The 27,632-nt window shown below is 46.4% G+C and overlaps 2 protein-coding genes and 1 long non-coding RNA gene across 4 annotated transcripts in view; 2 read left to right on the forward strand and 1 right to left on the reverse strand.

Moving 5' to 3' along the window:
• gpr4 (G protein-coupled receptor 4) overlaps window positions 1–10,574 on the forward strand; it is a 32,063-nt gene extending 21,489 nt beyond the window's left edge. For both annotated transcript variants that reach the window (XM_088912022.1, XM_088912023.1), the window contains exon 2: window positions 8,618–10,574. In XM_088912022.1, the coding sequence (XP_088768148.1) occupies window positions 9,327–10,403 (1,077 nt within the window). In that variant the 5' untranslated portion in view covers window positions 8,618–9,326 and the 3' untranslated portion in view covers window positions 10,404–10,574. The remainder of the gene's footprint in view (window positions 1–8,617) is intronic.
• A 9,232-nt stretch (window positions 10,575–19,806) lies between these two features.
• LOC148838784 (uncharacterized) lies at window positions 19,807–23,521 on the reverse strand. The gene is made up of 2 exons (XR_016090884.1): window positions 23,469–23,521; window positions 19,807–21,883 (listed from the first exon to the last, which is right to left on the reverse strand). It is a non-coding gene; the product is annotated as an uncharacterized LOC148838784 (long non-coding RNA).
• Window positions 23,522–23,565: 44 nt separating this feature from the next.
• polr1g (RNA polymerase I subunit G) lies at window positions 23,566–27,253 on the forward strand. The gene is made up of 3 exons (XM_088912303.1): window positions 23,566–23,831; window positions 24,260–24,401; window positions 25,692–27,253. Exons 1-3 carry the CDS (start codon window positions 23,696–23,698, stop codon window positions 26,365–26,367), a joined length of 954 nt encoding a protein of 317 aa, XP_088768429.1. The 5' UTR covers window positions 23,566–23,695; the 3' UTR covers window positions 26,368–27,253.
• The last annotated feature ends 379 nt before the right edge of the window (window positions 27,254–27,632 follow it).

Genomic DNA, 27,632 nt, shown 5'->3' on the forward strand with positions numbered 1-27,632 from the left:
TGATTTTTCTGCTTTTCTGTCCACCAGCCCTAGAGATTAAACTCACTTTAGCAACATGTCCAAGTCCTCTACACTCGTCAACCACGTTTCAGGTGAGATGACTGTAAAGCATCAAATACAAAAAGGAATCCAGCACTACCAGCATGCTGGGCAGCTCTTTTAATCTCACAGGTGCTTTTAACACAGAGATCAGCGTTGACTCTAATGGTGAAGCAGAAAATCCCTGAGGAACAGTTTCTACCTCGTCTGGGTGCTCTGGACTGTTGTATTCGAGTGGCTAGTGTTTCATTCTGGCTGACTGGTGGTTGTTAAATTTTTAATTTAATAGCGGTCTTCCCTCCTCTTTTACTTTCTCTCTTCCTATGTCTTATCTGCTCCACCCCTTTTTGTGCCTGTTTCTTTGTTGGGAATGGGACTAACTAACTACTGTATTTTAGTAAAGAAACAGGACAAAAGAGATTTGGAAGCAGAGCGAAAGAGCAGGCTGTCTTCGTCAGTGGTTTCCTGTGCGTTGTGCAGGCTCAGGCCTGGTGCATTTCACTGGTGTTCACCATGAAAGAAATCTGAAAAGTTCCTGCGCACAGCAGACAGAGAAGACTTTCAGGCAAAGAACAGCTAAGAGCTCCGGGCCAAGCAGAAGAAACGGGATCCGAACTTAAGCTACCAGTAACCCTCAGGACTGGTAACTCCTGATTTTCCACGCTAGAAGTGTGTGGGTCTGTTTCTGTGGGAGAAGTGCTGGTTTGAAGAGCAGGGGGATTTGATCCCAGGCTTCAGCTAGAGAGCATCCTCGTCCACTTGGGCTCCCTGGAGGACATGGCAGGCCAGCTGCTCAGGCTCGGAAGACGTCATCAATAAAGCAGCCAAGGGCAGAGAGGAGGTGAAGCAGTGCAGAGCTGGGAAAGCTCCTGGGTAAAGGAAGCAGAGGGGACGTGGAGCCAGTAATAACTCCACAGGGTTTCTCCGCTGCCATTCTCCTGCCCTGGCCCTGCTCGGCAGTGCCCAGCCACCCCCTCTCACACCTACACCCGGCCACCCTCCTGCGCAGAGCTGCTCCGGGCCTTCCTGCACCCGAACACAACCCCCAGACGCCAGCCCCCGCACCCGCTAGGGGGTCCGGGCATAAGGTCAGGGGTCAGTTAGCCACAGGCCGCGGGGTGGCGCTGCTGCTGCAGACCCAGCAGTGCTGAGTCTCGGCAGCCGGATAGGAAGCTGGTGCCTCGATCGGCCTCCTCTCACCCGTGAAAGATGCAGGAAAAAGCTCCTGTCCAGCGTCATCCCGGTTGTGGAAGAGGAGCTCAGTTCCAGCCATCCTGTCCCTCATTCTTTCTTCCCGTCGGACTCAGTGGTGAGAATTATTGTTCTCCTCTGTTCACCGTGCAGTTCTTCCAAACGGAATTTGTGTGTTTTTTTGTATGAGTGGTTTCCAAAGTAATACCCTTGTCCCGTTTGAATTTGACTGCTTTCGGTTACATGTGGACACTGTTTCCAGTGTGGTGGGATGGATCTGCCCCAAAGGCTCTGATAACAGTTCTCCCTAAATCTCTAAACAGAATCCTGAGGCACTCGGGGTCTGTAGCTCCAGATCCCTTAGAATAATGCATGAGTTATTGTCTTTTGTGGATATTATTGTGATTTATTTTGAATATTATGACTAAGTGGTGTGTACTGCATTGCTTCCACAACACTGTTGAGTCAAGAAGGGCCTTACATTTGCCAAAGTATTGGCTTTTAAGTCATTCCACGGATATCCTCGAGTCAAAAATCCTTTGTATTGATTTTAAAAGCTTTTTACGTGTGGCAAACAGGGCTTGTGCTGGGGACTAATGGATCTTGCAGTTTTAATGAAGTCTGGTGCTATTTTGAAAGATGACTTAGTGTCTGCATGGGTGCCTGGACCTGTTGTTCAGGAGGATTCAGGAGAAGCTCTGTTTTCAAGCTCCTCCTGAATGAGCTCTGCTGTTATCTGAAACTAGAACACATTCTTATGCAGTATCTGCTGCAGGAACTCCTTAGGTGATCTTATGCAGCAAAGTGTGACGCAATACTACAGTTGTTGATCTCTGATTGTTAACAGCAAAACAGTCTTTCCTGCAACAGGCTGCTTGCCTTCCGCTGTATGTGTGTGTGTGAGTGTTTTCTGAGTTGAACACAAATTAGCTGTTTTTGGAAGGAAGCAAAATTAGCGGGAGAACTAGAGAGGACAATGGAACAAGTAAAGGGTTATTCTATGCTGCTAAGAGAAGAGAAACACAAGCCAGTCCTGCCCCAGAATCTCCTGTCGATTCCTCAGCGCCATGCTCCTTGAAAGCCTTGGGCATTGGAGCCGTGTGCAGAGATGGCCTGCGCTGTCAGGAGTAACACCTGTGATGTCACTACTGTGACACTAGATGCTACGGTCTGTTTCCGCGTGCCTTGCAGCAGTCAGTGTCCACATTAGTTTTCAGTTAGGGCCGCTGGACTCACAGAGAGAAGACGGCAATCCCCAAGGCAGTTTTTAAGTGCTATCAGATATTCCTGCAACTGTTTGTTAATGTGCATGTAGTATGTTTTATAGACGTAAACCTCAAATTTATACAGTTCTCTGGCAGAACTGGTATGGAACGACTCTGTCACAACATCTTGATGTGATGTACGAAGCTGATGACAACGTTAAAAATTGACCTTCGCCATTTTTTTCTGCACACTAATTTTTTTTTTCTGCCGTTTCATGTTTTTCAACTGCTTGGACTTTCTCCTGGTGCTCTCTTACCGGATTGCTTAGGAACAAGTAATAGGTTTATTCCATGCTGAAAAGAGAAGAAAGAAAATGCAACATTTCGGCTGGGGAGCCTTCTTCAGGTGTGAGGGAGATAGGGCAGTCATACAGTATTGCTTGCTGTGCAGGCAGGGCTGGTGTGAGTTCACGGCCGTTGAGTGTTAATATTGTGCTGATGGGAGTGAGTGTGCTTGTTCCAGACATGGGAAGCCTGGTAATGATATTATCGAGTCATTGTTATAAACAATACATTTCTATCAGAGCATCAGGAATAGCTCTGACATTTTCTTCTATCTCTGACTCTACAAAGTGCACTGCTGATCTGTCCCAGGTGTTGTGTTGAAGGAACTACCGGGGTCAGTTTTATTTACTACTTTGAAAGTTTTTAAAACCTCAAAACAAGAGTTTTCTTAGTTGAAAGGGTTAAGTTCCTGTGTAAGACATTTGCTAAAGACCTGTACTGAGTCTTGTTGCACTTCTCTGGGTGTTCTCTACTGTGTACGTTTTGATAATGCAGAGAAATCCCAAAGCTCAGCTGCTGTTCATCTCAGTCTCTGAATGGTCACCACTGCTCCTGGCTTCTCCGTGACTGTGCAATTGTACTGTACTCCATTGAGTACTGTACTGTATTGACTGTACTATACTCTATTGAGTACCGTACTGACTGTACTATACTCCGTTGAGTACTGTACTGTACTGTCTGTACTATACTCCATTGAGTCTAAATTTTCAACTGGGACAATTTTCCCATACTGTCTCTCTCCAAAGTCTCACAGTGTTTTAAACATAATTGCATTTGTACATTCAATTAAAGAAATGTCTAGGACAGACAGGCCAAGGGAACTGAATCTCTTTAGTCTCCAAGGGACAGCAGAGGGGCCAAGTGGAAACTATGAAAGCATGCATGGGGACTGAAACCAGGAAGCACTTATTTCATTTGAATTAAACTGATTGAAAGGTTAAGTAAGATTACAGACCTCTTGTTCCCATGTGGATGCAATTACTGCTACCATACCTTTTTTTGTAAAATTAAGCAGAAATACAATGAAAAGCTGAAGTTGCAATCAAATTACAGCCAGTCACTGTGTGGCCTGACCCTCATGTTTTCTGGGTTTGTCTGGAAACTTTAGGATACAAGGACCCTAGCTGTAATGCAGCGAGATCAAATGTTCTGGCAGAGGGATTGTGGTATTCTGTCTAACACAGCAGGGACCTAATTTTAGTGGGATTTAGAGCCAAACAAAGCACTGCGAATTGGCTTGTGGTTGTACATCTGTCATTCTGGAGTGGGTCCCGGTGTGATTTTCGGTATTTGAGGCAGGTCTTTTTCTGTTTTATTTTACCACAAGTGGATTTCTGACAACCTCACACATTTCTTAGTGCCACCAGACTAAAGAAGAAACTTTAAAGGACATTGAAATCTGGCCGGAGTGTTTGCCTTTATAATTCCCGGAGTTTAACTGGCTTTCCAGAGTTTTAGGCAAATGCAGGGCAGCTCTCCAAGCTTAAAAGCTTTAAGCAGGAAACCAGGGAGGAGGATATATGATAACTAGAAAAGAAGAAAAACAATGAGGGTGTCCCTGACTTGATTCCTACTGATTTGTATTGACGACTTGACTGCATGGACTGAAACTGTTCCTGACCTGATTTGTATTAAACTTAGTTTGGGCCAATAAAAATCAGGCAGCACACCAGCCACTGAGGCTGGTATCTCTCCAGAAACCTTGTAACCTGAAAGTCACTAGCAAGAGCATGCCGTAGAGACTTCAACAGGCAGTGTGTTTTAGAGTTTGTGCTGCCAGTGAAAGACTGTGCCATTGGCCAAACTTGTGACCATAGTGTTGATCATATGCTGCACCGAGCAGCAGTATTGATCCTTATCACAAACACTCCCATTGTGCACATGAATAATGGCGTCCAAATATCATGACTTGAATGTGTTTCTGTGCCACTTCCCTTGCAAAGCAAGGTCACATGGCGCTATGTGAGCGTTACCTGCAGGTGCCCTCATTTTCATTTGCACACAGAGAAGACACGGCCGACCCCTGTGTGAGCTCCCTGTGTCAGCTCAGGGCAGTCCTGGTTCCCAGAGGGCTGGTGTGTCTGCAGGTCTTCCAGCTCCCCCGAAATCACCAGCAGCTGAAGAGCTGGGAGAAGTAAATTGGTTTCATTAGGCCAAGAATGAGCCGAGATCGGTGGTTAAGAGCTGAGCAGGAATGAAAGCCTGCAGACACACCACCCCTGCAGGGCCAGAATTGAGTGAGCCATTTTATCATAAACCAGTGCAACCTGTATCTGAACTGGAAACAAGTGCACATGATCGCGATATGTGAGAGATAAGCCTTGCTGATACTCCTGTTAATGAAAGGTGTATTGCATTTCATGGTCTGTTTTTTTTTTGCTTTATATACTGAAACTTACGTCAGGCAGTAAGTACAGTAACCATGCAATTACATTGAGCTAAATATAAATATACATAGAATTGAAAAGGCAAGCTGCACCTTAGTAATGTAAAGTAGAACAGAAAAACTCTTTAAATGTGTTTCCACCATGAAAGGAATCTATCAGATTTGTTAAACCCATTGAAATCCAATCTGGCTGTTTTTTGTTCTGTTTCTGAATAAGATCAGTCTTTGCTGGGCTACACACATTAATTTATCTCTTTTGTGCTATAATCCAGCAAATATAGTACACAGTAGGCTATGAATAAGCTGCCCAGCAAGAGGAGAAATTTCAAGCTAATCACAAAATGAGATTTTTATCAAAGTTGTACCCTGAAAGTAAATTGCCCCAGTCACAGATTGCAAGCTTTTGAAATTGCAATTACGCTCATTATTGTTTTTTTTTCTAGAATGTATTCACAGAAGATTGTAAAGGAAGGCATTCAAAGGAAGTTTAATTATAGCTGGCAAGAGAGATGTTTGGCTGGAATGTCAAGACCTAGATAAGAGCAGCTGTACTCCTGCTATCAGGCCCTCTGAGATACAGCACTGTAGCCCTGCGGCTGTACAGCTTCAAGCTCTTTTCCTCTCTTTTCATTTCAGCTCAGGTGAATTTGATCTCTTTTTTGTGTTTGTTGTTGTGGTGACAGGCAGACTTGTGAACATGCGCTTGCTGAGTCCCGCTCTTGTCACCCCAACACACTGAAAACATGGTGGCTCTGGGGGACCCCAGGGAGGTGCGCTACCCCCACTGTACCCCCTGAGACATCACTGCTGCCGACCCAGATGTCCAGGAGTAAGGAAAGGCTAATTCCGCGCTGTAAAGTAGAAAGAAGAAATGCAATGGTTCAGCTGGTCATACCTGAAGAAGAGATTAATCTAAGAGGAATTAGAAGTGGAACATAAGAACTAGCTTTCACTTCTTCCTTTGCAGCCAGAACACATTCTCAAACACAGATGCATCTCTGTATCCAAGCTCCAGTGCAGAGTCCTTCCTTCGGTATACCCTGGATGGATCCTTGTTCAGTGCTTTTTATTGAACCTTATTTGGATGTTCTTTGTCCAGTTGATCTGCCACCTAGAGCTTTCCCCTGTTCGCCAGTCCAAGCATGCTGTATTCACTTTTTATGCCTCACCCGTTCAATCTGTAGCTCTGCTTTACAAACGTGTCTGCTGAGCTCTGTGTCTGCCTTGTCCCGACAGATCTGTTTTCTGTGGGCCATTTCCCATCCTGCCCTTGCTGGTCCTGCATTCATCTTCCCTGGAAGTCTAGGAACTGGTAGTTATTGCCAGTTTGCTAAAGGATAAAACAAAATAATGTGATTAATTCATCTCCTGCCTGAGGTCTCTTTCCTTACAAGGAAGGGCCCAGTTATGACCGTTACTTGGACACTCGAGGTCCTGAAAGGAGCAGGAGTGTGGTTTGTGGGGTCAGTCTTTAAGCTGTGCTGACATTCAGCCCCTTAGTGAGCCTCTAGTTGAGTCAGTCCAGTGCCCCAGAGAGCAAGCGCCCCAGTAGGCAGGATGGAGAAGAAAAGTCCCTAGCTCCACCCGTTAATGAGCCTGTGGAACAAAGTGTTCACATCTCTTTCCCCCAGCACTGCCAGCAGATCCCGTCTCCCCCAGGTACCGAGCCCAGCAGGGTCATCTTTCTGCCCTGCTTGTGACAGCAGAAATGTTTATTTTAGTTTCATGTGTCTTCAGCTTAATCAAAAACAATTTTTTTTTTAATGTTTGGTTTGTTGATTAAGCTGAAAATTTGTGCGACACAGAGATTTTTTTTAAGATTGTGTTTAAATCAGGGACCGCCAGACCTGGTCCTGGAGGGTTGGTGTGTCTAGACATTTTCAATCCAGTGTGGTTCATAACGACCTGAAGCAACTCATTATTGGCTTAATTGGACCAGTTTAACAGCTTCGTCCAGCTCTTCAGGTGCTCTGGTGCTTGAGACCTGGAGCACCTGCAGACACACTGGCACTCCAGGATCAGGATTGGAGACCTCTGGTTTAGATAATACACAACCACAATACTGGCAAATAAACCTGAACTGAAACAGACGCTAATGAGTAAGGCAGTCCTCATCGAGTATAGGAGATGTTTATATATATGTATAGCAAGGGCTATCATTATCCATATTTGACAGATGAAACTGTTTTTACAGTAAATCTCAAATGGTTTGAACTCACTCATCCTCACTCCTTTGTACTTGCAACCATCAGCTTATTGTTATTATTAAGAAACAGGACCTTCAAAATCAATGAAATGAAAGAAATCAATCTACTGAGAATTCTGGCATAGTAAAACCCCACAGAAGTATGTAAGGTGACCAATTACATATAATATTCTGCTTCACATTTTGAGCTGCCTGAGCAAAATCTTGAAATCTTTTTAAGACATGAGTAGAGAAATTATTTTTATACTTGCCTGGACAAATGATGAGCTGAATCTATTTGCTGATGTATTAGACAGAACATAAGAACGTTTCCAAATTACAGAAGGCTATTTAGTGTGAGTAGTTTTTTTGCAATAACTTCAATTTGTAATCAGTGAATTTGAGGGTCTCATCTACCAGCAGCCCTGAGTGGGTCTAGCAACAGCGTGGCTGGGTAATTTGCTCCAGACTCCCACTACCCTTTGTGTAAGGATTTGCCTCCTGTTTTCAGATTTGAATACACTTTCACTAGTTTCCACCTGTGTTCTCTGATTCCTGTGTAAGAGATGATTCTAAAGGAGGCCATGCAGTTCACTTTGTCAGTGGCTTTTAGGATTTTGAATATTTAAAACTAGTCTACTCCTAGACTATTTTACTAATGATACTATATTCTAGCTCATTAAAATACATATGAGGCTCAGTCACTATTATCCCTGTTGCTCTAACTTGACTACTTACTTCACCAATTGAGCATTCACCTTCCTATCTGTACTCTCTGTTTTATGTTAAGCTCTCAATCCCAACAGACTCATCCCCCGAAAATCCTTAATGAGGAACTTTGTTACAAACCTAAATACACCATGTCAAAGGCTCTCTTACTATCCATTGTTGCTGTTGCTTGTAAACAGAATTTCCTGATGAATACCGACACCCAGCAGTCAGATGCCTTGTGAGTGTTTATTGAGTGTGTTAGGATAGTTTTGGATGAATCTGCTTGGGAATGTGGCAGATGGGCTGGAGGAGGAATACTGGAGTGGAATGTGAAAGAGGTGTTTGCTTGAGATGACGCTGGGAAAGATCGTGATTAAGAACAGCTGGGTGAAGTTGGCTTGTTTGTTGCTATCCATCCCAAACTTCAGTCAAGGATTCCCATTCATGTAGGCAAGACCTGTCTTTTCTAAATCCATGCGGGTAGGCTGGTCTAGTTTACTCCTCGTTACCGTCTCCAGAAGCGTCCAGTCACCCCCCTGTTTTTCCGTCCTGCAGATGGGGTAAAGGCAAAGGCCCGGAGAGAATCCGTGACGCTGGCCTCCTGCTGATGCGACCGACTCACCTTGCTGACAGAAACAGAGGGAAGACGCCAGGAAGCCCTCGAGTTCCTCTGTGGTGCTGGAAAGACATTGGGAATATCCCAGCAGGATATATATGGAAGCCTTAGGGGAGAGCCAGGTTTTACCGCGTGTCCCTCTGGTGATAACAGGAACCTCCTCTGGCCCTTGGGAAGCGCCTCTTGCAGGAACAGGGGACGGAGACTGGAGAGCCATCCTGAGGTAGCCTTGCTAGAAAAGCCCCCCAAGCTAAAGACGCAAATCTGCTAAACCTGACTATGTATTATTGCATGTACTGCACAAATCTCCTAAAACTCCACCACAGGAAATTTCTATCCCTTTCTGTTGCTGACAGAATCTCTGTACATCCCAGGGGGCAGGCACAAAGGGCAGCGCGCTGTTTAGATTGCTGACTGGTGCCTCCTCCTCAGGACACTTACTGACTTCAAACTGTCATCAAGGCTCACTGGTGTGGGTAATGGTCTCAAAACAGGACAGTGGGATTCTTTTCAAAACCAAATGCCAGCACGGCTCTGTTACCTTAGGAGACACTGGGAACACTTTACTGTTGTGAAGTGGATTATAAACATCTATGATTTCATTGGAGTTATTTTCATTTTTGACTCACTGTTTACAACAATAAGACAATGAGCAACTACTCAAGCTGCAATGTGGACTCGAAAATCGACCATCTTTTCCAGCCAACTTTGTACATCGTGGTGATGGTCCTTGGCTTGCCCACCAACTGCATGGCCCTCTGGGCGGCCTACCTGCAGGTCAGACAGAAGAACGAGCTTGGAATCTACCTGATCAACCTCTCCATCGCCGACCTCTTGTACATCGCCACCCTACCACTGTGGATTGACTACTTCCTCCACCACGACAACTGGATCCACGGGCAGGAGTCCTGCATGCTCTTTGGTTTCATCTTCTACACCAACATCTACATCAGCATCGCATTCCTCTGCTGCATCTCAGTGGACCGCTACCTGGCTGTGGCTCATCCGCTGAAATTTGCCAGGATCCGCAGGGTCAAGACTGCGGTGCTGGTTAGCCTCGTCGTCTGGGCCATCGAGATCGGGGCCAACTCCACGCCCCTCTTCCACAACGAGCTCTTCAAGGACCGCTACAACCACACCTTCTGTTTTGAGAAGTATCCCATGGAGGACTGGGTGGCCTGGATGAACCTGTACCGCATATTTCTGGGCTTCCTGTTCCCCTGGATCCTCATGCTGTTCTCCTACCATGGGATCCTGAAGGCCATCAAAGGGAACATCTCCACGGAGAAGCAGGAGAAAGCCAAGATCAAGCGCCTGGCCCTCAGCCTCATTGTGATTGTCCTCTTCTGCTTCGCCCCTTACCATGTCATCCTGCTGTCTCGCAGCGCCGTGTTCCTCAGCAAGCCGTCCAACTGCAGCTTCGAGGAGAACATCTTCACGGCCTACCACATGTCCCTGGCGCTCACCAGCCTCAACTGCGTGGCCGACCCCATCCTGTACTGCTTTGTCAACGAGGGGGCCCGCCACGACGTGACCCGCGCCCTGAGCACCCTCACGCGCATCTTCACCAAGGCCCGGCGGCCCGAGGTCCTGACCAGCGCCTCCGTCACCGTGGAGACGCCGCTGTCCTCCAAGAAGCCCAGCTTTTACAACGAGGCCAAGACGGAGCTGGTGGCCCTGCGAGAAGAGTGCCTTCAGATGAAAATACTGAGTATCAAAAAATAAAGGGCAGACGCCCGCCAAGACTGATGGCTCGATTCTGTTTTTAGAGCGTACTTTATTTTACTCTGTTTTGTTTTTTTGTAAGTGTTTTGTGTAAATCAGGGTTATGAGCAATCACGGTTTGTTTCCCGTAAAACCATGCAACATTTTGTAATTAAAGTTACTACTGAGGAAGGGTTGCCATATTTATGTCCAATAAGTAACTTGAGGGGAATTCAACTGTAACTCATTGCAACAAAAAGTCAAATGTTTTTAATGATGTACAAACCAAGTTCAGCGTTTAAAGATTAAACACGAACAGACACGACAAAGAGAGCTGTGCAGCACTGTGGGTTAACTCTTCTTCCAGAGCTCAGCAGCTTCCAGATTGTGGAGTTTATTTTATTTGTACCAGAGCTGCAATGATCCTTTGTCTAGTTTTTTGGAACTGCATAGCCATAGTTTTGTTTCTATAAGAAGGTTAATTTATTGTTTTAATTTCACAAATAATTTCAAACGCACAGTTAGCTGAAATTGCTACCAAAAGAAGAGTTCTTATCATGCTTTGGAAGGTTTTGTCTTAGTGCACATTGCAGTCACAGTCACTTTATAAGTTATTTTGCTATGTTTTATATATCTTTTGTTCTGTTTTCTTGTAAAATAACTGTACAAAGTTATGGTAACCACAAATGGAATGAGACAATTATTCTTGGTGAACAGGGCTTATTTAATGTTTGCTCCTAATATTAAAATGATTTTATATTTTAAATTCATACTGTACAAAATGAAAAGTGTATTGACCAGGACCTCTTAATTTTTGAGCTGGAGACCCAGAGAACTGCGGGCACTGTCAAGGACCCCTCAATACGGGGTCCCCAACAAGCTGCTTCAGGAGGGGTAACACAAAGTGGGAACGTTGTCTGCTTTTTCTGGGTTTGGGGTTCCTTTCAGGGAGATTAACAGATCAAGCAGTTTTAAGGAGAGAACTAGGCTCAGGCACGTGGTTGTAACTGAGTGACTCAAAGACACAGCCCAAGTGTGCACATTATGATGGGGGAGCAACAAGGCTTGATTGCTTTGCTTTAATTATGTTTGAATTTTTCTTCTCATTTGAGATGTTGGTACAAAAAAGTCTTATTCAGCTTGACCTCAGGGTGGAGATTGTGCAGCATGTTTGGTGAAATGCACATGATCGACGCTGCTTAAAAAACAGGGCCTTGTGAGCAAAATGATTTGTTAATCCATCGACGGTGGTAAAACAAAATCCAACTGTCGTCCCTGGAAGTAAAGCAGTTGTGCGCACTGTGAATATTTCCGTCTCTGACTTGGTGGACATGCCGTTGTACAGACACACAGGCTATCTGTTCAGACCTTGCTCTGTCACTGTGAGCCAGTACAGCATTCATAAAATTAGCCATTTCATTCGGGTAAGAAATTTAAACTTGATCGATAGCCCTCCGGTGCTCAGGCTCCAGTGGGTTTCATAGTGTCGCCTGTCTATCAAACAAAAGACTTTGCATCTAGAATCCGGATGGTGGCCTCAGAAGGGAGGGGTCTTCCCCGTCTCCCCAGCCCTCACGATCGCTGGCTGAGGACTATGTATTGTTCAACTGCAGAGTCAGAATAACGGGGCACCTGTACTGCACCATGCTGTGTGCTCAGTGCCCTCATGGGGAGCCCTCCTGCAGACTGAGCTCTTGATGAGATTCTTCGTCAGTGAACTGCTCTGCCATTCCTCTCCTGCCTGCGAGCCAAGCTTGGTTTGTCCTGACAGAACGACCCCATCTGTGAGTTCAGCCCAGGTCTGGCTCAGACTCTTTGTTCTGTTATGCAGCTGCCTTGTCTCAGTTTTAGATCTCAAGGTAATTGTGTTGATTTTTGCACAGTGTGATATCGATCAGAGCGACTGGAGGAACTTTATTCGGAAAGGCAAGAGGAGATTGTGAGCAGCCAGTTGGCTCCTAATGCTAATGCTTTTTTGTAATTATATTGTACATATTTGTACATTCTGACCAGAAGAAGAGGCCAATCTGTTTTTCTAGCTAACTTCCCCCAAAATAACATGCTAAGCACCCCCCCATTCCCAGCCTTCAGCAGAGAAGAGGCTTTTGCCATTGAAGGTGCTGCTCTCCAGGAGAATGAATTGACTGCCGAGGGGCAATAGCAGTTCTCCTGGGCGAGAGCTATAGGCCTCATGCATAAAAAATAACACCTCCCAGTTAAAGAGCCATTGTGCTTTTATTATGTATTCCACTGTGATGATTGCTTTTTTTCTCAGGTGTGTTATATTTCTGCAATACCAAAACATCTCTTAATTAGCTTGAATTGTAACGCTTTGAACCTCATGGTGTTACCTTAGTGGTTTCCACAAGGTGCGTGCTTCACTTGTGTGCTTTTCAGATATCTCGCTTAACTGCTGACAGTTCATTTACAGCTACCGCCCTGTCCCCAGTTCTAAAAGCAGAGTGTTGATGGCTGTGGTCAGTCAGGCAGCAGCTGGCTCTGTAATGTCTGAAATGCATCCAGTTCCAGTTGTTACCTCAAAGGGCTGCTCCTCTGCGGTTGTAATTATTCTTCATGTAATTTGTGCAGTGGGTATGATTTAATCTTTCCTACGAGAGCTCTCATACAGGTGATAAAACTCTGGCTTCCAGTTCTTAAATAACAAAACATACCCGCCCTTGCCCTCCCTGGTTCACATTGTTGTGGAACTGACGTACACGCTGAAAAATGCAAAGTGTCGTGATTTTGATTTGCGTCTCTTCAGAAGGCTAAATTTGGTCAAGGTAACGAAGCAGGGTGCTCCAAACAGCCCCGGCTGTAAGGAAGCAAGTCGCTCCAATGTGCTCTGCTTCCCACTTGAAAAGAATCCAACCTGAGCTCGCTGGCGGCAGCCGGAGAGTCACCAGCATAAAACCGGGCTGTGGCGGTCTCCAGGCCTGTCGCTAGTGTCACTGGGATCGAGGCCTTCGACTGGCAGGGCTGCTGGGGCCAGCGGGTGGCATGAAGGGCGCCGTGGGGATCCTGAGTGCGACTCCACAGCCTGGGCATTGGAGCATCGGAGGTAACCCACTTCATTCACATCTGGTGATTTATGTTGTTCGGGTGTGCAAAGAAAAAAACGATTCTAGCTCTAAATGTTCAAATGTAATCTCTCTTAAATGAATCGGAATTCTCGGACATGGATGGATGAGACTCAAGTCCCTGGAGGAGACGGAGTTGCCCTGAGCAAATGAATGGCAGCTTTACTGAGCACTGGGAAAGAGAAGGACTTTCTTCCCTGGCAGGAAATAGGAGAAGAACTTGAACCCTTAGCTTCCCACACTCGGTAAACAACCAATTAAAGAGCACAAAAGCTGCATTGTCAAGGCAGTCACAGAATGAAGTGTGTGAAAGCCTTCAGATTTGCTTTTCCATGACAAAAATAAATGGATGAGCTCTGTTGATGTTTTTGCCACATATAAAATTGCGTAAAATGCCCTTGCTTATGCCTCAGTCCCCGTTTTGTGTTCTCCTTGAAGGGCAGGAGGAAAAGGGGCAATTTAGAATTGACAGCCAAGCCCAGCACATCTTTGGGAAGTGTTGGCAAACCGGAGCACCTGGAAACCCACATGAACATGGGAAGACCATGCAAACTCCTCACAGAATGGAACCTGAAGCTGGACTCAAAGGATCCCAGGATCCTTGTGCCGCAAGGTTAGAGCTGTGAGCAGCACCAACCACTTCCACCCAAGGACAATTTAAGATTATTTAACAATAAGCAAAACAAAGTCTGTCAAGCTACCTTTTTAGCAGCATCCATTCTAAAAGACACCCGTCTGGCTGTAAAAGCTCTCTAAACATAACTTTCACACTGGCATTTCAAATTACGCTGTGGAGGCACAATCTCTGCCAACACCACAGGGAGGTATCAAAACAATTCCTGAAGCCTGAGATGTAATTCACAGTATTTGACATTTTGTGATTGGGACGGTCCTTTATGACCTTTTAAAGTGGGTATTTTTTGTCGATGTGCTCCTCCATTCTGACTCCTCGCCCACTTCTGACAAGTGCCAGATTTTAAACGGCTCCCTCTCTGCATCTATCCTTACTTTCACTCCCTTCCTTTCTCAAGTGGATAAGTGGTTTGTGTTCAGCCTCTTTGCCCAGCTGAAACCTTCTGTGTGATTTGGGATCCTTCTGGCCAGGAGCCCATTTTGAGGTCTCTCTGCCTTCTTGTTCTTTGACAAAGGACAAAATAATGGTTTCTTTGCCACTCAACAGCCATATAAATCTGAGCTCTTTGTGCTGTGAAGAGGAGAATTTGTTTGTGCACTGGTGTTGGAATAACTCGGTGAATTCTGCTCTCAGTCCACTGGGATTTTTCCATCATTCCCATGCCTTTACCCTGTATGTTCCCTGTGTCTTGTGTCCTGCTGCACGACACCTAGCTGTGCTTTTTCATGTGGTTGTATTCTGGTACACCACAGAAAACAAGTCAAAGGAATTCCTATTCCTAACCCTTCCCCGCCTGAACTAGAGTGGTTTTGTGCAGCGTTGCCTCAGTTTGATCCAGTAGAAGTGCCCGGCCTTTCTGAACTGTCGTAATTGTAGGTGGTGACTGAAAAATATCAGTTCCAACCATACCAAGACATGATATCATCTAAATCTTTATCTGCTGGAAGATGACCATCTCCTTGAATTCCTGTGCTTATTTTTGAAGGCGCGTCTCTAACCTGTGTTGGGTTACAGCTGTAAGCCCTTCCACGCACAGGCTGCCGTGAGCTAAGCATTAGGTAAGGAGCTAGAAGTCTAGACTATAGAAGGTTCGAACGATCTCTTCCTTTAGATTGCAAAATTCCAGGGTGCCTGAGCCTGACAGGGAGGAGGTGGCAGCAGTGACTTAAAACTTAGCGGGGTTATTTCGTGAGCATGAAATCCTTGTGGGTCACCACCGCCTGCCCTGTCGTGCGCCGCTGAGCTCTCGCCTCTCTCTCGCGCTCGTCTGGCACCAGAGCGCCTGTCTCAAAGGGCAGCCTCCCTGCAGGCGCGCCGCCGCATTCTCCTCTGTACAAGTGCCTCGCTGAGAGGCGAGAGATTAGCATAGTGAGCGATTTTGTGATAAATCGGAAGGTTGTTTGCTTCACACACAACATCCTTTTTTGAGACCTGTGTGTAAGTGAAGTCAAGAGAGCTGTCGAGACGCATACAGAAGATATATTCGTTATCTGAGGCCTGGGGTGTTCCTTCTTCTTTTGAAGTTTTTTGCTCCTTCCCAGTTAAGGGCTTTCAATTCAGCCCAGACCTTTGTAGTCTTTTCCACCAAAGAGCTGTGCAGAGGTAAAAGCAGAAGAGGGGTATGGAAAAAGCTGTAGTCGTTGGTACTTCCTTACTTTTGCACTTTAAAAGTTGTGTGGTAATTTGCTGGTAAAAAGGTGAGTTAGATGTCACTTGCTGTGATCAGGGGTCCTTCACCTATTTTCCACCATGGCCCTTTGTATTCACCGTGCATCTCAAAGGTTTAAAATGTACATTAACTACATGTCTGCTCTACATCCATCTAGGCACTTACTCCTAGCAAGAGTTGCGTCAACCCAGAACCTATCCCAGATAGAGTAGGGTAAAAGATGAGACTGCACCCTTGTGGCAGGGATGCTAGTCACGCAGGTGCACAGTAATAATTTTGAGACTTCACATGTTCTCTGCAAAAAGCAAGAGAGGTAAAAAATCTTGTGTTCCCATGTGGGCTCAAAGCTTGATGGTTCACATGGCTCATTGGGAAAAAAAGAGTTTGACACTTCTCCCTTGCATGGTCTGAGCACACTGTGAACCCTTTGAACCCCTTCTCAATGTGAAGGACCAACACAAGTAAAGGCATTAACTCCCAGTTCCCTCATTCCTGTAATTTTGTGGCTTACTGTAATACCTCTTGGGTGTCTGTCTGCACTACATTATATACTTACTCTTTAAGGAATTTTAGAAAAGCAAACCAGCAGCAATTTATATCATGATTACCTAACCCTTTGCTTGCCATATTTCTATCACTGCACTGTTAACAAAGTGCACCAGAGGTTGTGCGCTATCCAGAGGGTGTGGGTCAGAGTTCAAAGGAGTCCAGTTCCTGCTGGAGCAGCACATGGATTGGAGCTGACAGCCTGTCAGCACTGTGAGGGAATTAATTAGCATAGTGCATGTATAGCCATCCGCTGGGCAGACAAAGTAAATCCAGTGGACTTCTTCAGAACAAACAGGGGAACAAGATCCAGCAGACAAGAGGACAAGAGTGTTAGTGCATTTAAAACAAAGAACAGAAGGCACTTCTTTACACAAAGGGTTGTGGGAGTCTGGAACAAGCTGCCCAGCCACGTGGTTGAAGCTGATATGCTGCTTTCGTTCAAAAATCGGCTGAACGAGATCCTGGGATCCATTAGCTACCGATTACTGAACATGCTGGCTGGACAGAATGCCTCCTGCTGTTTGTAACCTTTCAGACGCTCTTGTGAGCAGAACCCGCAGGAACGACGACAGAGGAGAGAAGTTCACCAGACAGTGATGGAGGTGGAGGTGTTTGTTGCCGTTATGCTTATTAGCTGCACAAGAGCTGGGTTTCTGAGCCCCACCTGTCCCCCCTGACAGGACCGAAGTATTTCAGGCTGTCCAGCAGGATTCTCACCTCCTCCCTGGGTCTGGGTCGCTGTCCGAGTCCAGAGCGAAGACGGGGAGCAGAGCAGGAGGAAACGCGAGCATGAGCCGTCCCGTTTCCTGCCCACGTCACCCTGTTTACTCAGCCCAGCAATCGCGCTCCGGCTCGGAGAGATGCTGTGAACCCCGCTGGAATGTTTTTGTTGGGTGGGGGGGTCGGGATGTGGTCACAATTCCTGTGTTCCCATCCCTTGTGTAAACAAGGCCTCCAGGAGCACCTGACCCCATCCAACAAGAGCCCTCTTCCGCTGCTGCCGAGCCCCGGGACACCGGGGGGACAAGGGGCAGTACAGGCACGCCCATCCCCAGCGCGCTGGCCCCGACGAGCTCGGCGCCTTTTCCACCCGGACGCGTTCGGGAAGTTCTCTCATGAATCGGTACACTGTCGGTGACGGATGCTTGGGTGTTGCTCTTAACAAGCTCCAAGTGTGAAAGGAGCTCTGGTTTCGCAGCATTCGGATGGTTATCATCCCTTTTTCGCAACAGTCCGTGATAAAAGGGGAAGGGGAAAAGAAAGCTTCTGCCAGGGCTCTGTGGGCGTTTTAGTTTAGTTTTGAAGACGTGTTCCTCAGTTTTGCTGAAAAGAGCTTCAGTGCTTTAAAAGTCCAATCCAAGTTTAGATAAGGGAAGTGCCTGAAAAACCGCTGAACAACTCTATGGCCATTCTGCTAAGGACTGACTCTGATTTCTGCCTTCACCTGTACTTGTTGGATCAGTAGGGCTGTTGTTTTTCCCTGACCGCAAGTCAAGCCAAAGGCTTGAAAAGCTAATAACCACACAATGTGTATTACAAAAGCACATGATTTCCTCCGGTTTGTGTTTCTCTAAATTGTTTCCTTTCTCTTCCAGGAACACAATGTCCTGCCTACAGTGGGCTCTAACGCAGACAAATCACCACCTAGGTGTCCGTTTTAAGAAATGTGCTTTCAAAGCTCTGGAAGTTTTTGTTGGTGTTCTGGAGATTAAGGATTAGTGGGAGGGTTGCACAACCCTGGTCCGTGGCACTTTGGTTTTAAAGGGATTAGCACAGGGCTTTGCGATCAAAGTTGACCCACTAATCTTACTCTGCATGGATCAGGTTAATTTGTTTTCCTTTAAAGCTCTGCTTGTTTGGCACATAGCTGTTCCCATCAGCTGAGGCTGCAAAATAGTGCCTGGAATTATCACAGGGGTCCAGTCAGTTTCCTGGAGGGCCCTGTGTTGGCAGAGCTGCAAGGTCTCTGTAAAGCAGCAGCAGCATCTGGAGAAATAATAATTCTTAACACTTCTATAGCGCTTTTCTGGACACCCCACTCAAAGCACTTTATAGGTAATGGGGACTACCCTCCACCAATGTGTACCCCCACCTGGAGGATGCACCAGTCCGCTCCCCACACACCAGCTCTCAGTGGGGAGGAGAGCAGAGTGATGAAGCCAGTTCAGAGATGGGGATTATTAGGAGGCCATGACTCGTAAAGGGTAGGGGGAAATTTGTCCAGGGCGCCAGGGTTACACCCCTACTCTTTGAGAAATGCCCTGGGATTTTTAATGACTACAGAGAGTCAGGACCTCAGTTTCTTCTTGGTTTAGTGTCAGACGAAAGATAGTGCCTTTTTTACAGTACAAGGTCTGCCATCACTATACTGTGGCATTAGGACCCACACAGACTGCAGGGTGAGCGCCCCCTACTGGCAACACTAACACCTCTTCCAGCAGCAACCTTCGCTTTCCCAGGAGTCTCCCATCCAGGTACTGGCCGGGAGCTGCAGGGTGATAGGGCTGCTGGCAGGATGCTGGGAGAATCCACTCAATTGGTGCAGTTAGAATTTATGTGGCAGGTTGTGCTTGTTAAGAGCTGAACTAGAGTGACAATCCACAGAGATTCTGGTCCTTCAGGTCCAGGACTGTAAACTGGAATTAGCACCTTTCAACACAGAGTATTGAAACCTAACAAAACACACAGAGAGAAAGTGAGAAACCTCCTTTGTCTGAAGTGGGAAAAGTGAAACCACGCTGTCTAATCCTCTTTTTCCTCAGGAATGTGCTGTATTGTTTACCGTAGGCACAGCTGAAATAGTCGCTAATAAGTCTCAGCGCACAATCGAATTACCGTTATTGTCGGTAGCTTGGATTGGATTACAGAAAAAGTTATTTCGGACCTCAAAGGCTTTGTTGATGTTGATAAATAGGTTAGCGCATGCAATTAAACGAAATACTGTGCACTCCAGCGATAATTTAGAGCTGCTGGAAACATCCCGCTCAATAACACAGCCATTACAACAAATAAACAGGCCAAGGCTGCACACTGTCCATTGTTTCTCAACTCCATGTTAATATCAAATGTGCCACAACGGCTCATTAGTTTCTCAACAATCCCACCAGAATCTTCCCTGCTGTTACAGCTCTGTGGGCTGAGCTGACACAGTTCCCACTCGTTTTCTTCCCAAGACCAAAGGGAAGGGAGCTGTTGGCCAGGAGATGCGTTCTCACGCTCTCGCAGTGAAGGAAGTGACTCGGTGGTCTGGACGCCGGACTTCGCCACCGGCGCAGGAGCAGAGCGTGCTCTCCAGCTGAGCGCAGCGCGGCCCGGCCCGCAGCTGGCGGCCACGTCTCACGGCCTGCTTCGGGAAGCATGGAAGCACTGCGGCGGCGCTGGGAATGTGTCGCAGGGAGTGATCCTGCATGCGGAGAGGAGCCAGTGTGTGTCCCGGGGAGAGGTGTCGGAGTGGAGAGAGGGCTGAGGTTTGGGACTTAGCCTTTCAATTCAATACAGTCCAAACAGCTTTATTGCCATGACCGGTAAATTGCAGTGTTGCCAAAGCATATGCAGTCAATACAACATTTACAGACATCTGTAATACAAATACATCATAGGACATTTACACAGAACATACAGCATTATCGAGAGACAGGCTCACTGCTCCTCAGGCTGTGACAGGAGATCACATACTGGGCTGCCAGTTCAACTGAGTTCCCTCCCCCCTCTCCCACTAGGATTGGAAGGTATTGTGATTCTGGCAGGTGGGGACATTTTGGGATTAGATTTGTTAGGAAAAAATGTTTGTCTGATCCCAGAGTATTCCTCACAGTGCAGCAGAAAGTGCATCTCTGCCTCCGTTTCTCCCCGGTGACAGTGGGAGCACAGTCTGTCCTCCCTGGACAGCCAGGTCTGCTTGTTTTCAGTTTCTATGGTCAAGCTGTGGTCACTGAGCCTGACCACTCTGGACAGCCAGGTCTGCTTGTTTTCAGTTTCTATGTCCAGGCTGTGGTCACTGAGCCTGTACTTTGTCAAGGTCTGTTTCTCCCTGCTGTTTCTCACCCTGGTCAGATCCTCACCTAGTGTGTATTGTCTGTTTAGGGTTCTGTAGCACTCCAGCTTGTTTGTGTGTGTGTGTGTGTGTCCCAGTGGGTGAGGCAGTGTTGTGTGTCTTGTGCTGTGATGTGGGTGGTGACTGTGCTGTGATTGGTTTTGCTGTAGCTCTGCTGTCCTGTATCAGTGAGCTTCGGGATCAGCTAGTTAGGGGGGACTCTTCTCGGGCTCAGCCTTTCTAAACGTGTCTCAGCCCTGGGTGTCAGAAGAGAGGTACTGAGGGTCACTGACCCCTAGATGCCAGACTGCAACAGCTGGAACGTAAGTAAGCTTTGCTAACTAAACGTCATGAGTTTATGTAAAACGCCGCCAGTTTGGGGCTTTAGATGATGGAATGTTTCGAAATATACACAGCAAATGACCCCGGGCACTGAAACGAAACGCAGGAATTAAAATCACCGGCCTCACTCGGGTTGCTCCAGTCTGCAGACTTCTCGAACAGGAGGGCCGTTCGTCAGAGCTGCAGTCGTAGATCAAGTTCAGTTACTGTCGATAAAGTGCTGAATAAGGAAAATCATTGTGGCGTAAAGTTTTCTGTTGGAAACATTTTACACTTTAGACCAGGGGTAGCCAGTCCTGCCCCTGAAAAGCCACAGGTCCTCAGCTTTGAAAACCGACACGTCAATCAGCCGTTTTAAAGAGCTGGAACACGTTTCCATCAACTGAACTCATCATTAATTGGGTCACTGGGTTCAGCAGCTGCCAGATGTGATCGTGGAGCGCTACACAGTGTCAGAATTTTTAGCAATCTTTCCAAGTGTCTAGAAGTTGACGAGTTAAGGGCGACCTACAAACCCTGCTTACGTCTTTCAACAGAAAGCCGAAAAAAAAAAATAAATTAGAGAAGGCGGGACTATGGCAGCTGTTTCCTGGCAAGTGATTATAAAACGCATCTTAAGAATTATACAGTGGAAGAATAATTGAGCACTATGTGTGTGTGTTGTAGTGGCCAGGGAATGCGGAGACAGTGATTCACGAGGCACATTGCTACACCAGGAATATGCTAGGCAGTCTTCAGGCCAACTCGATTCTTAACAAACTCCATCAGCTCATTATTGGCTTAATGGGACAAATGTAACAGCTTCCTCCAACTCTTCAGCAGCTGCTTCTTAGAAGATGCTTCACACAGCGGCAGACCCAAAGAACCGCCTTCCCCTTTGTCCTACTGGGTCTACGTCAATGACATTTCTCCTCAGTTCGGACCCAAACCATGATGTTATTGTTGTAGTGAACGTGCAGGGGATTTTCACACATGACTGAATTGCCCGGCCCTTTCAGTATCCAGCCCCAGGTGCAGTCTGGGTGGTGGAAAGGATTTGGCTTTGGGATGGATTGGGTTTTTGCTTTGGTAATGATAATAATGGTCTTATGATGTAGGTCGCAGGCGTTCTGACCCGCCCTTTCCTTCGCCTTGACCCAGTGATGAGTGTCTCTGCCCTGAACGCCGGCTGCCAGTTCCATGAAGGAGAATCTCCTAAAGTGAAATGATGAGCCATAAAGACATTTCCGAGAACGTCAGTGTATATCGTTTCCACACACCTCCCCTCTGAAGTTGTGAAAGAAGAAAAAACAGGCATTGCTGTCTCTGTCTCTCTCTCTCCCCCGCTGACTTCATCGCGTCCTAAGCACACGTTCCCTCAAATCAAAATAATAATAATAATAATAATAAAAACTTTATGTTATATAGCGCCTTTAAAGATGGCTTCTCCAAGCGCTTTACAGAATGACAACAACAACAAATAAAAATAATACACAAGATAAAACACAATTACAATATACAGAGGAGACCGTGGATGGTGATACTAAGAAAAGCAGAGGGGTGAAGAATGGAACCAGTTCAGTAAAGGCTTTTCTGAAGAAGAGGGTTTTGAGTCTGGATTTGAAGGAGTTTAGAGAAGGTGACTCTCTGATATCCTTGGGGAGAGAGTTCCAGAGCTTGAGGGCATAACAGGAGAGAAGGCCCTGTCACCCATACAGTGTAGACGGGCTTGGGGGACAGTAAGGAGAGCAGAATTAGAAGAGCGAAGGTTGTGAGGTGGGGAGTAGGGTGATAATAGTTCAGACAGGTACTGAGGTGCCAAGCCATGCAGAGCCTTATAGGTGAGCATGAGGAATTTGAAGTCTACACGGAATTTGACCGGAAGCCAGTGCAAGGACTCCAGGATAGGAGTAATGTGATCACTTGCACTAGACCTGGTCAGGGTTCTGGCTGCTGAATTTTGGACATACTGCAGTTTGTTCAAAGTAGATTTAGATATCCCAGCGAGTAGAGCATTACAGTAGTAAATTTGAGAGAACACAAATGTGTTGATCAGCTTTTCAGCCACAAATCAAAAAGAACTACGAAAATGCCCAACCGCAGCTAGGTCTAGCAGGAAGTGTAAAATTGCTAAGTAAAAATCGTTGAGGATGCCTCCTTCAGGAACGTATATTCTCTCACGTACAGGAGTGCTTTATTATTTTCTGAGGCGTCCTCGATATTTCCAGCATTTCTGCAGTTTTATGCAGGAACGTCGCGGCTCCGGAAGAACTAGGAAGGCAGGCGTGCGCCACCTCGTGCAACTCCGTTGCAACTACAAACCGAATCATTTAACCCTGTTATTGAAAGAAACATTTTTTCCTCAAATAAAGTATCCCCGCACCAGCCTCAATCAGAACAGCCATTCACATAGCGCTGGTAGCTCTGTGCGAGAACAGAGAGCGAGCCTCCTCAGTAACAGGCCGATGGTTTTTGCTGTCGCAACCCTGTAATTCTTCGATAATGCCAATTATGCTCTAAATAAAGAAAGTTAAGATAAAAATGACCATTTTAGGTTTCTGGAGGAAAAGAACAGATCATTTGATAGTACGCGGTGGCGTCGATGTAAATGTAATGTTTTGGAGACTCCATCTCCCGTAAACCACAAAGCAAAGAATCCCCTTATATATCCCCTAACAGTTTTTTTGTAGTGTCAAGAGGCAACCTTTGCGTTGCACAAAATATCAATATCTAATTATATATAATGTATATATTGATCTGAGAAGATACAGCAATTACAACACCTGATGTTTTAAATTACCTGCTTACTTTCCATTGCTCTCTAGGACCGCTCTAGCCATATCTACGACGTCGGTGCTCTTTTCCGCTACATCCGACTTACTTACTACCTCCGGGGCAAAGGTTATTGCCGTCTGTGTACACACGTGTTTTTCAGTGCTGTATAGCGCGAGTGTTCTGTTTTCATCTCCTGTGTCAGTTTTCGTAGTATAGAATGACGGTAGGTTATATGTAAGAAAGCCTGCAGTGATGTCTGCGAAGCGGAAGGATATTTCCTCCTCAAGCAGTGAGGCTGAAGTTGATTTAGAAGGTGAAGCTGATGTTCAGATTCGGAAGACCGGCAATGCGTCGGCCCACCGACGGCAGGAGCGAACACATGTTCCGAGTAAGTATTTGTTAGGTTTTAGAAATTTCTGCACTTTTTTAAACAAACCCAAGGCCGCATAAATGCGTTTGTCGTATTGATTGCAGCTGGGTCCATAGAACCTCTGGGAGACTGCTTAATCAGTCAATGTTTATTTATCAAATGCACAACAATACAGCGTGCACTTAAAACGGGGATTAAATACAGACTAAAATGGACTCGTTCATTACTGCTGCTGCTGTGTATGTGTGCTGCCAGCAACTGTGATAGTTTATTGGTGGGTAGCGACATGAATGCTTTTTCAAAACCAAGTAGTACAAACGGCAAATTGAGAGGTTTCGTTACAAACAGTGCTGCTCGTCATGTTTGAAAGGCGGTAAGGAAAGGCTCGTTTCCCAGATGGCGGTCCTGGAGGAACCTATTCCCAGTTTCTTATCTGTGCACTGCAGAGACGAGCGAGAAGTACCAGTGTCCTGCGGACTTCGTCCCCTGTGCCTACAGAGCCTGCGAGGGTACCAGTCTGGAGAGGCTGACTGACGGCGGCTCGGAGCTGTGGCTTATCAAATCGCCGGCCAGCTTCAACCCGGACAGGTCGGTTCGGACGGGGGAGATGGTGGTTCTGTTCAACGAGGTGCCCTCTGGGTCTGGCACTTCTGTCTGGCTGACTGAGGCTGAAACTGAATATAATTCTGTCTAGAGATGGTTGCTTCTCCGTTTACACCTTTCGATTGAAATGGGGTGATTTATTTTTTTGTGATGACATGGCGTGCCATGTCCTATCCTGTATTTTTTTCATATGTATCTGTAATATTAGTGATTTTTAAAAGGGATTATTCCTCACACATGCGTCTTCCACATATCTCTTTCACATGCCAGTTATATTGGCATAAACTCATTTTTTTGTATTTTAATGCTAAAATGTGGACCCATGGGTGATTAGAGAACTGCTACTAGTCTGTGACTAATGAAATCATGTCAGAATGTTTTTATGAAGATGTGTAGGATTGACTGAATATATCTGTAGATTTTTTTGTTTAAGAGTATTTTTATGTGCCTTGTGGCTGTCAGTGGCAGTGTTGGTTTTACAGAATAGCCAGTATTTGTTTGTCATTGGCAATAATGAAGTGTTTGCCCATTCGATGTGCAGTCATACAGGAAGACCAATAGCTCAATTTATTACCAGGTTATAACCCTTTACACCAGATTTAACCAGCTTGTCAAAAATCTTTATTTTTACTGATTTGCAGGTGGGTTTTCCTTGGGAGTTGTTCCATTTGATTTTCATACCAGTCTTGAAGTGAAACTTTGCTCATTGGCATTTAGTTTTGTGCCAGTTTACCTCGAGGTTTCATAGTGCAACTAGATTGTTGGTTCCTCTAACAAAAAGTACCCCGAGCTCTTAAACTCCCAAACATTTACAAAGAAGAACTTGCTGAGCTTTTTAGAGCACTACATCCTTTCTGCTGAACATTGTATATACAGTGGTCCTCAGTTCCTGTGTTATTTTATTTGTACAGTGTCTTGCAGACTACAAACTGATAACTTGCTGTAGGAGGTCATGAAGCCCATCACAGTGCACAAGGTGTTGACCAGACTCCTTACAAAGGGGTATTTTGTAATCCAGCCTTGCTCCTGATACCCATGGCTATGAAAATCTTTTTGAATTTTGTTAAGAGCACCTTAACAGGTTTGAAAGCAAGGAGTGGATCTCTGACCACCCCTTGTACTGTGATGTTCCCTTTCCGTCAGTCTGGCAGTATTCCAGAGACCATGGAAAGGGAAGCTGTGTTCCTCCCAGAGAAAGAAGTCCCGCTCTTGCGCCATGCAGTCCTGCCTTCTGTCGCTCTAATGAGCTGCGGAACCTTCTGTTTTCTTTTTCAGCTTTAACGGTTCCAAGATCCCGGTGGTTGGCATGAAGACATGGACGTCGCAAAATGGCAGCACCCAGCAGGTCTACAACATCTTCAGCACGCCCGGGGGGCACGGTGGCATGCGCCTACTGACGACAGGCCGGGACACGGACAGGATGCTGTGCGCCCCAGCTTTCGAGGGCTACATCAACATCTGCGAGAGTTTCGGGGACCTGAACAGCAGCCAGGAGCCCAAGGCCATTCCAGCCAACCCTGCGCCCCGGATCCCCGAAGGCCTGAAGCAGAGGTTCCAGCCTTTTGGCGGTGCAGCTCCGTCCCGGGCGAATCGGGAGCCCTGCGCCTCTCCCCCGCTGGCCAGGAGGATCAAGCTGGAGCCGTCCGAGGGAGAGGAGGGCGATCGGAGGAGGAAGAAGAAGAAGAAGAGAGACAAACACCAGGAGCGGGAAGAGACGGAGCAGGAGCACAGCCAGGCTGAGGGGCTCGAGCAGGACGAGAGCGAGGGAGCGGAAAGGAGGAGGAGGAGGAAGAAGAAGAAGAATAAGGAAAGGGAGGAGGCCGATATTAAGGAAGAGCCAGTAGAGGTGAAGACAGAGCCCTTGCACTTGGGCTACGCGGACGAAGAAGATGTGGGCAAGAAGAAGAAAAAGAAGAAGAAGGAGAAGTTAAAAATGGAGGACTTATCCTGAGCCCGTTTTTAACACAAAGGCAAATACAGTACAGGGCAGCCACAGTGCAACCTTCGTTTTATATAGAGCCTTTGGTGCAGCTGCACATGGATGTCTTAGGAAAGAAACTCTGTGCCTGAAAGAGCACGAATGATTCACATCACTGACGCCCCCGTGTATCCAGTCCCAGCCCAGTGCACCTTCAAACCCATCCAGAAAAATAATTGAAAAAAAACAGTTTCAGTCAGAACCTCCCACTTCTAAATATTCCTGCATCTTTTCCTCCTTGTTTGCTTCTCTGGACTTGAATCATCGAAAAAGTAGTACCCACCTTCAGGCTATTAGTGCTCAATGTTTTTCCCCGATGTAGTGCCCTTGTCAGGGTTGGCTTCTAGCCTGGCCCGCTGTCGATTAACGTGTTTGTTGCACAGGGATAAGAGAGCCTTTTGACAACCGGCATCCCCGTATGGGGGAGGGAGGGACACAGTGTGTGCGGCTTCTCTGATCTTGGCACGGGTCTGGCAAATAAGAACTTGCATTCACAAGTGCGATGTCTCTGTTTCTGTGTGTCATGATACAAGGCTGTTCAGATGTCTGTTGCTAACTGATTTCCCAGCAGTAAAATAAAGACAGAGGAAGGGTTGCACACAGGAAGACCCCATCCCAAACTTCAGTGAACTAGTATGTAGCCAGGGTTTTCATTTTTGTATCTGATGTCCCTTAGGATATTGGAGTCGCCTTCCGTGCGCACTTTCACATGCAGCCTCAAAACCTTCTTGAGAACTAGTCCTATCTGCTCCTTTGCTTTCCTGCTGTACTCCAAACCCTTATTGCAGTTGTGTCATGCTGCTGTCTCCTCTCCTTGTGTGTTTTTTTTTCTTGCTGTAAAGCGTTTTGAGAAGCTACATTTAAAGGCTCTATGTATTTCTTTGTGTTTTTTTATGATGATAGTGTTGAATGTCATTGTGACATGAAAATGCTGTATAGATGTCACTGTAGGGTGAGTACTCATAAGACATTACTTGCTGAACAGTCGTGTAAGAATGCTGAATGACAGAAACGAGTCGAGTCGAATAGGGCTGCAGTGCTGACGTTACGCGCGTCAGATTTATTGCCGCTGCAGTTGTTTTAAACCAGAGTGCCCGGCAGGTGGCGGTGTTGCACTGTGATTTCCCAAGGCCCGAGTGAGACCCGTCTGCGCTCAAAACAGCCTGCATTGTACGCCTATCATACCTGCATTGATGAAAGGTTTCGTTTACATCTTTAAAGGACGACGTTCCCGTTGG

Source organism: Atractosteus spatula, chromosome 3 (assembly GCF_055471065.1).
Source record: "Atractosteus spatula isolate fAtrSpa1 chromosome 3, fAtrSpa1.hap1, whole genome shotgun sequence".
Taxonomy (NCBI): Eukaryota; Metazoa; Chordata; class Actinopteri; order Semionotiformes; family Lepisosteidae; genus Atractosteus; species Atractosteus spatula.